Source organism: Aptenodytes patagonicus, chromosome 2 (genome assembly GCF_965638725.1).
Source record: "Aptenodytes patagonicus chromosome 2, bAptPat1.pri.cur, whole genome shotgun sequence".
In the NCBI taxonomy this organism is placed as follows: Eukaryota; Metazoa; Chordata; class Aves; order Sphenisciformes; family Spheniscidae; genus Aptenodytes; species Aptenodytes patagonicus.
Window position 1 is genome coordinate 131,876,872 of NC_134950.1, and position 13,073 is coordinate 131,889,944.

The following is a 13,073-nucleotide window of genomic DNA, read 5'->3' on the forward strand; positions in this document are numbered from 1 at the left end:
CCAGCTCAAAACCCCAAAGTTGCAGCTCTTCGCTTCAGTGAATTGCATTTGCTGGGGAAACCTTCTAACGCTGTTGTTTGTTTACCAGGCGAGGCAGGCGCAGGCAGCGATGCTGCGCTGCCGGGCCCCGGGCAGCATCCCCCTGCCCTCCCAGGTACGGCTGCTGCGGGGACAGGGGGGGGCTTTCTCTGCCTGCAGCGTTACCCTCCGGCTGCCCAGCCACCCCCGCGGGTTTTGCCGTGCGTGGCGTCTCCACCCACTGCCGTTGTCCATCCACCGAGTGGCACTGTTGTGTAGAGAGACAAAAGCAGCTCCGCTCCATCGCGCCCTGACTGTGCTGTGTGTGCCCCTGCAGTTACATTCGCCGTACGCCAGCATCCGTCTTCGTTAAAAATGTGTATTTGCCTTGTACTTTGTGGTCCATGTCACGCTTTGTCACGTGGGGCGATTCGACCATCGATGTCTCTTTTAGTTGCGTTACTTCCCTGTTGCTATATTGGAGGCAGGTATTCTGAGCTGAACGTCTACTTCAATGCTCTTGACTAAAGAGGAGCTTACCTGCCTCGCCCTGAATAATAAGCGTATGGATTTGTGTGGTGAGGTGGTCTGAATAAATTTTAAAAGTGCTGGAAGTCTTTGTTCCAATTTCAGTGTAGGAGAAAAAGGGAAACTAATTTATCTGAAGTTAAAAGTTTTATAAAACTCGTATCATTCTTTTTGCAAATTTTAATACTCTACGTTCTGACTATGGCAAGTACAGAGTAATAGATGAGCAGAGCTGAGTGGTTTTGAATTATAGATCGCGCCTTACTTCTGTTCTTCTTGGTATCTCTGTCCTTGCTCTCCTTATAACTATGAAAGCTATTCTTTTCCTCTGTAGGAGTGAGCCATCATTTTTGCATGCCTTTTGTGCACGTCTTCTCTGACTTTTCCTATATTTTAGTAGAGGCCTCCAAAGTTCATGATTATCTCCCCTATAACTTAACTCAAACTTAGTAAGACCTGCAGCTTGCTTTTCTTTCATCATAAGTCTGCTCTGCTCCTCTCGTCATCATCTTTTACTTTCTTATAAATCCCTGTTATAGATCACATTGCATTTAAACTTTCCTTCTTCTTTTCAAGACATTTCATGTCTCCACCCTCTGCCCTGCCAGCAGTACCAACAGTTCAGTCCCTTTTCCCACTTCCACATCCATGTATTTTTCCAAATGATTTTGAGACAGAGCATTTTCAACCCTGGGCTCAGCCCCAATATCACCAACAACAGGCAAGGAGTGAGCCAGTTAGAAGCCAGCACACAGAGGTAACGCTGCTCCTTTTTGCCTCAGAAGGGGATGTATTTTTAGTGCACGAAATCCTGTGCATCATTACTGTGAACTATTTATGGATTTTAGTGTGCACATACATATTTTTGAGACATCCTATGCAGTAATGTGTTCTGACTACTGCTTATGTCAGGGATCCTTAGCTCTTTGCTCTGTGTGCCTCATAAGCGTTTATTTGATTTCCATGCTTGTGGTTTCTTCAGCCTGTTTCATATAGGCTTTAGGACTCTCTGGTATACGCTTAGATAGTCAGAGATCAGATTTTTCTAATCTTCTTTTAGGAAGGCATAATGTAGTTATCTGAGATTGATAGAATGAGCAGAGGAAAATGAAAGTTTTGATTCAGTGATGTTCTCAGGTTGCCGATTAAGCTGCTAAAGAAGAAGGAGATGAGTTTGGTTAGTTATTAACTGTAGTTTATTACATCACTTTATGCACTTTGATTGTAGCTGGAGGCTAAGAGTTCTGGTTTGTTTGGCTTTTTAGCTTTTTTTCCTGAGGAATTAGAAACTCTCTTGAATGACCTTCTTGTTGAGCTATTGAGTGAGGAGAACGTGCAACACTGCTTATTAAGAAAATTGCGGAATCAGTGAGACACACAACAGAGAAGATACAAATGGCATTTTGTGTAATCCTCCCGAGAGCCTGAAACCTCTGCATTGGCGCTACAGTGTTATTTCCAAAGTTACGTGAGGGTTGTTAATGCCTCAGAAATCGGTACACGCATAATACATCTGAAAGACTTCAAAAGCATCATGGTGACTTCAGTTAACTGTTCTTGCAGCAGCTCCACTAAACGTCTGTGTTGGGAAAATGATAGGTGGCTTTTTTGTTACATTGGGGAAAACATGCATGATTGGTGCGGCTTGTCTTTCAGCTTTCTTATTTACCAGTGCAAAAATGATGACTCCTCTGGAAATTGGAGAAGCCTGTTACAATCCAAGAACTCTGCTTTTTGACTTGCAACACACTGTAATTATTCATAAGGGCTATTCTTTCTGTCTTGCTTAATTCTTAATCACATCCCCAAATAATCCATGTCACAGTGCTGTTCACAGAGTTGGAGTCAGAGTAAAAATTTAGTGTTTCCTGATGATAATTTTCTCAGATATGCTTATTCAAGCAGAATGATCAGGTGCATCCCAAGCTTTCTTCTTACCTGGGTATAAAACGTATAGAAATAGTATTTTTATCACTTCTGTTTTACTGCATCTCTATCTTAGTTTCATTACGTCTTGTATTGCTTTTATTTTCCATCTTCATTATATTTTACAGTCCATAAGAACCAGATTAGTCAAAGCTCTTGGTGCTATTTGAGCAAATGCCCTTTTAGGACAGTTGTATTGTTCTGTCCACAAAATCCCAGCTATACATATTTCTTTTCTTGTTTGGTTATGCAAGTAGTTGCATATTCCATTCCTCTAAACTGTGATCTATCTTTTGAAGTGTAGCTCTTCAGTAAGCAAAGTGGTGGCCGTAAGGATAGTTCTCTGTCTTTTCAATTTCCTATTATATTTTGGACTTTTTTTTCCTTAGACCTGAAAGACAGAATATAGAAAAAAAAAATCCTTACAAATAATTTTTCCATCATTTTACCAAGCTGTATTATTTCATGTGCATGGGTTCCTCAAATATATTTAAAGTGTCCCTCTCTCAATGTTATCTATGAAATTTTACCACATAAGCTGCTTATTTGCAAGTGAAGTAGGTGAAGCGCAGGCCATGCAGTGGAGGAGTATGTGAAAAATATACATTGCTCCTTGTTTAACTTTTTTTTGTTTGTTTTTTTTTAATCTTGATCCTATGTGGAAGATATCTTCTTATTACTAGGATGGGAAAGAGAGCCCATTTAGTCTGATTTACATAATAAAATATTTTTTCATTGTACTTTACTCTGTCTACCAAATAGATTTTTTTATGTTTAGCATTTATATTGGCTGCTCTGGCTTAGCTGTGTGGATTTCTTTTATAAATGCTTTATTTGCTAAAATAGGTAATTTCATCTGTTCCAAAACTATTTTTAAGTTTTACCTATTGTAAAGCCACATTTCCATTGTGAATTGCCACGTGAAATGCATAAAAAGTCTCCTTCTTACATAAAGGCAACTGTAAGGATAATGGTGTTGCCAAGTGACATGATTTTATCCTAAAATTAGAAATCTTATAAAAACTTCCTTGTAACTGAATTATTTTTGCTGTTTGCCATGCAGTGTTTTCTCCTTTTCCATTTCTAGAATTATTTACAGAATTGGAGATTCATGTTCACCTAATTAATGTGTATCCCATTTCTCTTTAAAATGTGAGTTAAGTGAGATCTTACAGCCTCCATCTCCTGCGCTTTAAGGAAGCTGTTCAGACTAAGTGGTAGGTGATAAGTGACTAGAGGAGGGCTGGGAAGGAACAGAAAAATGCAGTTGAATGAAGTTGGTGGGAAGGGAAGAATATGTAAAGGAAAAAGTTGGAACAAGGAAGTCGCAGAAGCAGAAAAGGCAATGTGGAGGGGTCTGAAGAAGAGGAGGAGGCAGACAGAGGAAGGTCCACAGGAGTATGAGAGGCAGGACATAGAATGTAGGAGGGTCATGGGAAAGAAGAGCAAAATAAGGCAAGAGAGAATGAAGGAGAAGGTGGGAAGCAGTTTATACGCCAATTATCTTCCAGAAAACGTTGAGAATATTAAACGCAGATCCTTTTCCGGGGTTTTGTCCTTTTTGGTCTGTTTTGTCACATGATGTTTTATTCTTTGCTAGTTCAATCTCTTTGCATTTAACAGTCTTCTTGCTAAGAGGACATTTTAAACAGATCTGTATTTATTCCCTTAAGAAAATGTGCTGGTTTCATGTGGCTGTAGCTGTGCAATATATGCTGCGTAGCTCAAACACCGTGGAGAACTTGGCTCGGGCTTTGTCTCCACCCGGCAGGTGGCCAAGCACGGCACCGCTGACTTCCACACCACTTTGAGGACAGTTACCCCTCTAGATCTTAAATGACTGAATTAAGTTAAGATGTTTCTGTATGAGTAGGTTTTGCTAGTTACTTCCTTTTGTTTAAAATGTTTGATCGCAACAGAGCTGGTCTCCTTTTGTATCTAAATCTGAATTTCTTTCTGTGTTTTCTGCAGCCTTTTCTGCCTCTATTTTCTTTCATTTCTTTGTCTTTTAGTTTTCTTTCATTTTCTAGAAAGTTGTATCATGGGGGAAGACCGCAATGCATGATGAAGGGGAGACTGTCCCCTTCCGGAAAAGGAGTTAGTTTTGTATTTTCAGAATGGGTAGTGCATCCACAATGACAAAACACTAAATAAATTGTAAGGTCTGTGCAATAATGTGTGGCACATCTGGGAGTAAAACTGGCATAGAAAGTGGGAGCAGCTCAGAGCAAAGAAGGATGAACCACTGGCATCTGCGAGGGAGGTGGTTTCAAATTCGATCACAGCCTTGCAAAGGAGATGAAGCTGCACCTGTGACATCTGAATGATGTGGTTTCAGAGGATCATTCCTGATGCTATAGATGGTAGCATGAAAAGCACACCAAAAACAAAGGAATGGAAAAAGGGAGAACATGAACAGCCTCATCAGAATAGCTGACGAAACAAGAAAAGGGAAGAATTCTAGAGCTTTAGTTTTACCTGCTATTTTACTTTTTTTCAGAATGGAAAATTCTAGAATTGCATTGGGTCACTCTGGATTGACTTCCTCATACACATAACAGAAAGGTTTTTTAAAACTACCATCTGTCCTAATGCAACATTTTCTTAATGAAAGTGAATGAAAACTGTCATATTGGTTTTTTTCTTCTGGAGCTAATGGAAATAGAATTTTAAGTTAAGTACTTCAAAACACTTTGTGGGCCTCAACTGGAAGAAATGATCCTTATCAAAGACTGCCTGACTGCATACAGTGTCATGGTGAAACAGCCCAGGCATCTACCCAGATGTCTTCGCTATGACAGTGGACAACACTAGATTCTTTTGAAAAGCTGCATGAAATGACAATAAGTCTATTGAGTAGACTTCATCAGAATGTCTGTTAGGTGGAGATGGCCTTAAAATTTGAAGCATGAGAATTTACATTCTTTTCCGAACTTAACTTACTTTTTCCTGTTGTAAGTCTAGATATTGTCATCTAGATATTCAATGTCCAACCCATTCTTGGAATCTGACGTTCTTGTTCTTAGCTTTCTTTGCCAAGTTTTATAGTTTATTTGTGGAAAGAAAAAGGATTTCCTTTGCAGTGTTGATGACATCAGATTTTTTTTTATTAGTATGAGATGGTACTTTTGCTCATTATGCCACACAGGGAAGAGAAGGCCCTCAGTCTGTGGATATAATAGGGTATATATACTGAGATGGTATTCATATAGAGAGATAGATATATATTGTTCAGCATATATATACACACACTAGATAGATAGTGTGTGTTTGTGTATATATCTATATATACACTAAGATTTTGTATTTTTCTCTCATACAAAACTTCAGTTCCATGTATGTCAGAATAGTCCTTCAATCTCACAGTGCATGCTGACACACTTCAACGTTTCATTCTGTGTTGAGCTATCTGTGAATCTCAGTGAATGTCAATTAAGACAAGGAGGTATTTACAGGGAAAACAAAGTGCCTGTTGATTAATTATTTTGTTACTTTATACTTGCTTTACAGGCCAAAGTTCAAAAAACATCAGTTCATCTCCAAGCATAGAGAGCTTGTCTGGAGGACGTGAATTTACAGGATCTCCACCATTGTCTGCATCAAAAAAGGATTCCTTTTTCAGTACAATCTCCCGCTCCCGTTCCCAAAGCAAAACTATGAGCAGAAAAGAATCGGTGAGTTCTTTAACTTTTTAAGATATTTTAATGTCACGCTGCATTACTTGTTAGAGGCAACCATTTCTCCCATTCATTAAGCACTTGCACTTGGAAATGTTTCCCTGAGCACACATTAATGGCAAAAGCAGAAATAAGCTATTTCAACTGTTTCTGTTGAGTAACATCTCCATTATGGCTTCCATCCCATAATCCTACCTGAAATGAAACTGTGAAAGCGCCTGTTGCCTCTGAGAAAGAGGAGAGAAGTCCTGCTTTGTTAGACTTCTGGTGTAGTCCTGAAGTTAATAAACAGTCCGGTGGGAAGCACGAATGCTCAGCAGATCCAAACATGTCCATCTGTTGTCCCTGAAATTCCTTAATACATCAGAGGTTTCCAGCGTCTGTAGCATCTGTGGTCTTCAGTCACAGTTCTATTTCTTGCACGGCCCTGACCTTCCATTTGGTCACGAGAAACTATTATTTAAACAGATTGTTTTCATCCAAGAAAATTTGCTCTTATCATGGGTATGTTCCAAAGAAATTCTCGTCCCATCAAAGATATTTTAGGAGCACTACTTTGGTAAACCCTCATATGCCATGGAGCAGGAGGCTTCTTCTTTATTTTATACACACATTTCCCATTGTCTTCCTGCTGATTAGTAACCAGCTACGTAATAGATGGAAAAAGTTGCATTTTTTTTAAGGGGAAGGCATAGGGGTTTTCTCCATTCCATTTTCATAAATGTATGCTCATATAACTTCCTATTGATTTCAATAAATAGGAATTGTAATAGCAGTATTTCTATATTGCAGCATTCTTCAGGTGTTCAGAGGTAAATAGTGTGCAGAAGATTAATCTGAACATCTCAGCATTTTTCTATTTAAACAGGAGAATATTAATTGACATCATGTTTTAAATTTTATATTTAAAATGTTGTAATGAAATGCACAACTTTGCACAACTTTGTTCAGTTTTTGTTCACTGAAAGAGAGGGTTTAATTCTTGTTCTGCATGCTTTAATGTTGCCTAAAGAAAAGCTGTGTTTTGTGGTTAGTCAACAAGAAGCTATAATTTTGGTTTATATCCATTTAAGACATATTGAATTGAATTTTAAGAGAAAAGAACAACTTAATATCTCTCTGCTTGTCCTCATGAGTTGAAGAAAAATAAATATACCAATATTGAACTTTTCTTTTTATGTGGTTTAACAAGATCTAAATCCAGCTTTTGTTTACAACTATTGTCCAGGCCAGAACTTGGGTTTTTTGCACTAGTAGAGTTTAAGAATAATTCCTCCTTAGTTCTCTAATTGGAGACATAGAAGAATTTTCCATTATAATATTCGTACTCAATAAGAACCCATTAACAATTAACATGTTTTTCAGGTAAATAATTTCCCAAATTTGTGGTATTTTGTTACTGTTTTTTTCAACGATTTTGGAGAAAGATGTATTCATTGGAACAGATTTGTAGTCCTTACAATACTTTCCAGTAGATTGGTAATCGTGATAAAATAAGCAGAGCATAAATTTTCAAAAGAATTCTTTGAACTGTGATTTATACTTTATATTGTAGCATTTTATGATTAAACAGCTAGAAAAGGTTTTAGGCTACCAAAACCTTATTTTCTTACATTCAGTTTTTGACTGACTTTTATTAGAGGGAAAAGGAATTTGTAGCAGCTCCAAGAGGAAAAAGTTTGTTTAAATCTGTTCTCTGTTGCTCAAGGCAATGTTTGGTTTTAGTTTTCCTGTAAATTTCATGATACCTGGTTTTCCATGAAGAGAAGAAAACCCCAAGGAGTTCATCCTCAGGTCCCAAAATAGTTGCATTGGAATACTCCAGTCTCATAGTCGCTTCATTTACAGCTGTTTTCTGGAGGCAAAAGACAACTTGAAAACATAATGGGTTCACATCTTTGTTTTATTTATAAAACTGAACTGGTCTACATTTTTACATTTGTCTCTAATAATTATACAGATTATGTTGATAAGTATTGGGGAAATTACCTTTGTTGGAACATGGCCATGCATCAATCACTTTATAAAAAGATGCTTTTAAAATCAGTCATTCTTGGTGTAACACATGAAAGAGAATCCATTTCCCCTTCATCTTTTTACTTCTAATTAATGCTCTTCCTAAGCAAAGCGGAAATGGAATACATACATAAAAATACGTCCTTCAACATGGAGTTAAAAAAAGTGATTTTCACAAACCAGGGGACATTACTGTAACATTGTCATGGGATGAACAGGAATGTCATCATCGCAGGTCGCACCTGGAGTACTGTGTCCAGTTCTGGGCTCCCCAGTGCAAGACAGACATGGACATACTGGAGAGAGTCCAGCAAAGGGCCACAAAGGTGATGACGGGACTGTGGCACCTCTCCTGCGAGGAAAGGCTGAGAGCTGGAGAAGAGAAGTCTCAGGGGGATCTTATCAATGTGTATAAATACCTGAAGGAAGGGTGCAAGTAGGACAGAGCCAGGCTCTTTTCGGTAGTGCCCAGTGACAGAACCAGAGGCGATGGGCACAAACAGAAACAAAGGAGGCTCCGTCTGAACATCAGGAAACACTTTTTCACTGTGAGGGTGACTGAGCATGGGAACAGGTTGCCCTAGGAGGTTGTGGATACTCCATCCTTGGAGATATTCAAAAGCCATCTGGACACGGTCCTGGGCAGCCTGCTCTAGGTGGCCCTGCTTGAGCAGGGGGTTGGACAAGATGAGCTTCAGAGGTCCCTTCCAACCTCAACACTCTGTGATTCTGTGACAGGATAAACTGGAAATGTGACTTGTCTAAATTCTTTCTTTCCTAAAGCCAGTCCAACACCTTGGACTTTCTCTGGGGGAGTTATGATCAAAATTGATATTTAACTTGATTCATTGCCTCAGGAATAGGATGTGTCCATTTCTCATATTAAGGACTTCTTAAGGTAGTAACATTTGCATTATATTTAGTCTTGTAGATCTTTTTTTCCTCTCAAATGCAAAGATCAGTGGAATGACTTTTTTACCGCTGTTGTCAGAAACAGATGTCCCATGTTTTATTTAGTTAAGGAAGTGAATCTACAGCCTCAGGGCTGAATGCACAATATCAGATCATGTTTTGGCAACCCATGGCAGCCTGATGTTTTTCACGTTACTATTGAGTGGCGCTCAGCTGTATGTTAACGTGAGGCCCACCAAATGTGTTTGAAAGTCTGTTTTGTGCTCAGCAGTGAGATGGTTCCTTACCCCTTTATATAGTTTGTGGCTTTCTGACAGGAATAACTTAGGTTGCAGTTTCTGGAGCTGTCTTCCCATAAACAAGAACAGGAACTTTTAGTGCGCTCCAGTGCCTGTTATCTTCTGGCTGGGTCAGTCTTGCTGGAGTAAAGTCCTAGAAAATTTCCTCTCGTAGCCTGCCTACTGCCCTCTCCTTTTTCGCAGAGTTGGGAAATTGGGTGCATTTGTGGTCCGTTTATTTCTCATTATGTTTCATTTACATCTCCAGCAACCATTAAGGACAGTCTACCCCTCTTTTTGGCAAATAGCAAAGCTGCTTAGACGTTGATTCTGGCAAATATGGTTGGCTGGTTTCAGTTTCTGGCAGAATATTCTGTAAATTGCTTTCAGCCATAGAGATGTGCCAGAGAGGGAACTTTGAGTCAAACAATATAAACATTTTAAAAACTTTCATTAAAAAAACACAGGAGAAAGATGGGTTTGACTGAAAAGAAAGTTTTGATTTGGAGAAACTGTATATTTTAATAAGTAAATTTCTACATAAAAAGTTTCAAGTTAAGAAAAATCAAATTATCCATTTGGGAAAAAAGTTAAAAATTGCCAAGAAGGAAACATTTCTAAGGAAAATCTGGAGCAGTTTGTTTTCTTTACTAAAATAATTTACAAACATGGTCAATCACAATCCTCATTTCTTAGCAAAAAAAATCCTGAACAAAAGTGTCATGCATCATGCTGGTTTTGATTGCACAGACTTTTTAATTAAATCAGATTTGACAACATATGCTATTGTCCCCACAAGCAGGTAGAAACAACTGTTACTGTCTGTGATTTACATAGCTCGTCTGACTGATTTGAAGTTAGATATGAGTACCCCTACAGGTTAGAAAATTAATGAATGCCATTATTTTCAATTAAATAGGCGTCTGCTCTATGGATTTAGGAACCTGATTTTAAGCATACAAGCTTGACAGTTTTGCTCAAGTAGAAGTGGTGTACAAAAATCAAAGAGATAATAAAATAAATACTAGACAACTACATAAAAAAAAAATCATGCATGCAAAAATACCTTTGAAGAAGAGCATGTCTTTTGTGCATGATACACATCTTGGAGACTTTTTTTTATTCCCATATATCTTTTCCCTGACCTTTGAAAGGTTTTAAGTAAAATGCTTGTCAGTCCATACTTACTAATGCCAAATATTTATTTGGAAATACAAATTCTATGATGAAATGCCCTTTTTTAGTTAAGCATCATAAAACGTGCCCAGAATAAGTTAGCATCTGTGTACAACAGCCAATTGCCTGATCAATATGTTGGATTTGTTAGGCCTGATGTTAAAGACATGATGATTGTTCTCGGAGCCATTAAGTTTAACAAACTTCAGTGCCTTAACGTTTAACTGCAGTTCATACTGTAGGGCATTTGTCTTTCTTTTTCTGATGTGATAGGCCAATTCAGACACCTGAAAAATGCAATTTAGTACTTCAGTGCTTGTCTAATTTTAGGGATAGATGAAAAGTATATTAAATCTGAGATGCTGCCAGATCATGTGGACAGAGTTCGTAGAAAAACCTCTGAGATATTTTGGAAGTGTGATTCTTTTCTCAGTTGCCTTACTCAGGCTCCCACAACATGCTGTAACTCAAGTGAAAGAGCTGAAAACAGTACAAGGAAAAATAAGCTGCCTTTTAGAGTTTTTTATTAGAAATACTTGCAAGTTTCATATAATTTAGTAAAACAACAGCTGTATGCATGATTGGCAGCTTTGAATCCTAATGCTCCTTATCTTTTTTGGCGGATTCATTTCAGGGAAAAGAAACTGTACTGTGAGAAAAACAGGAAGTTAATTGCTTAGAAAAAAAGATGAATAAAAACCCAAGTGGCTCTGCAGTGCTTTTTCTGTCATATTATGAGCAATAAACATGTATACAGAACAGATCTGTGGGGCCATTTGGAAGATTTTAAAAATGTCAGTGTAAAATGTTGTCTTTCTCTGGTACAGGAGATTCAGATACGTGCAGCTGAATTATACTTGCCAGTAACTTCTGCGCAGAAGGAAATTAGAATGATATAATTTGAAAGAAGGCAATAAGAACTTTTAAAATTATTGGGCAGCCCTTTAAAACTGTCAGGAAGAATTTAAAAAATACCAAAATCATGAATGAATGAGACTGTCAGTAATGTTTACAAAAGGATCAAAGAGACTTAGGAGCCAAGAAGTGTGATCCTTCATTCCACAGCAATCATGTTACCAGCAGGAGGTACAGGACCTTCCCTGTGCATCCTCTTTCCATACATTAATCATGAAGTTAATGTTTCAGCATCCCCGTGGCAAAGGAGAATACATCTGAGGATCTATGTTTGTGGTTTGAGCTTCCCTTTTTTCCTTTTCAGTGGAAATCTCATCCCTTCATCCTGGTCTTTCAGGATAACACCACAAAATTACTGTCCATTTCTGTGAAGAGCTGAGAGACCCGTACTGAACTCCCAACAAAAACATGGACATGAATGAGAAACATATCTCTAAATAAGACTATTGTCTTAGTTGGGGTTTTTTTTGAGCGGAAAGGGTTTCTGTGTTTGGGAGATTTTTTTTCCCACTGAAATAAATTTTAGGTATGTGTTTAATAGCTTGATTCTTATTTTTGTCTGTGTTTGGTTAAATCAAATCATTCCCTATAAAAACAACAAAACTTGTGTTCCTGTTCTTTTAACAAAGTAGTATAAATGGTGTATGTTTACAGTCCCTGCATAATCGCTATACTTAAGTTTTACCCTCCTTAAACTCTGAACAATGTAATCAGAGATTCTAAAAGCCCTAAATAATAAGATCCTGCTCTGGTCTGCATCCCCAGTCATGTTAGGAATCATATCAAAGGTCAAATACATCCAGAGTATGTATTTGAACATACTGAACAGAGAAGGGGTTAGTGAAACTTTTTTGCGACTGATGCTTAAAAAAATTTTAACTGAGTGTGAGTTTAAAAAAGGGTATGCTTTGAGAGTCCTTCATAAAGGACTGTGTGTATATTAAAATGCTTATTCAGGCAGCAAAATTAAGAAGCATAATTACATAAGTACATCACACCTAATCAACCATTTCAATAACATTCAACCAAATACTTTAGTAATATACTATTGAAGCGTGGAGCATGAACTTTATTCATTGCAGAATATCTATATATTAATCATTCCATATCCATATCCATATGCATTCAAGAATACTTACCGCATTGTTTCAGAGAGCTCTAAAATCATAAAATGGTGGGTTTTTTCCTCTGCTCACATTTCTCTTACATTTGCCGTAGTGGGCTTATGCAGTCTTAAAGGCCAGCCATGTGTGTACCACATAGGCAGAAAGCCCGTCAGATGTGATACTGAAACACAATGGAGGAAATGGGATTCTCATTCGCGTATGTGTTTGTTTATTTCCAAAATACTTACAGTCATACCATCTAAATTAATATCTCAGTGTTATTGTTTATGAATAAATATTCCAATATGATTAAGTCATCGATGTCAACAGCAGCACTGAGAGAAACCTTTTATCAGCATTTCTGTTCAAAGGGATAATTTCTATTACCCTACAGCTCTTTCTGTTCTTATCTATTCCCTTACCAAGTGAAGCACTACTGATTTTCTCAGTTGTTCAGTGCCTACCCATCCACAATCAGTTATGCAAAATGTTTTGCATTCCATAGATCTTCCAGCTTTTCA

The 13,073-nt window shown here is 37.9% G+C and overlaps 1 protein-coding gene across 6 annotated transcripts in view; it reads left to right on the forward strand.

Moving 5' to 3' along the window:
- TBC1D5 (TBC1 domain family member 5) overlaps positions 1-13,073 on the forward strand; it is a 338,077-nt gene that overhangs the window by 283,332 nt on the left and 41,672 nt on the right. For 5 of the 6 annotated variants that reach the window (XM_076331221.1, XM_076331219.1, XM_076331223.1 and 2 more), the window contains 2 exons: positions 89-154; positions 5,983-6,146. In XM_076331221.1, coding sequence (XP_076187336.1) covers positions 89-154; positions 5,983-6,146 — 230 coding nt within the window. The remainder of the gene's footprint in view (positions 1-88; positions 155-5,982; positions 6,147-13,073) is intronic. The other variant, XM_076331224.1, reaches the window with a different exon arrangement.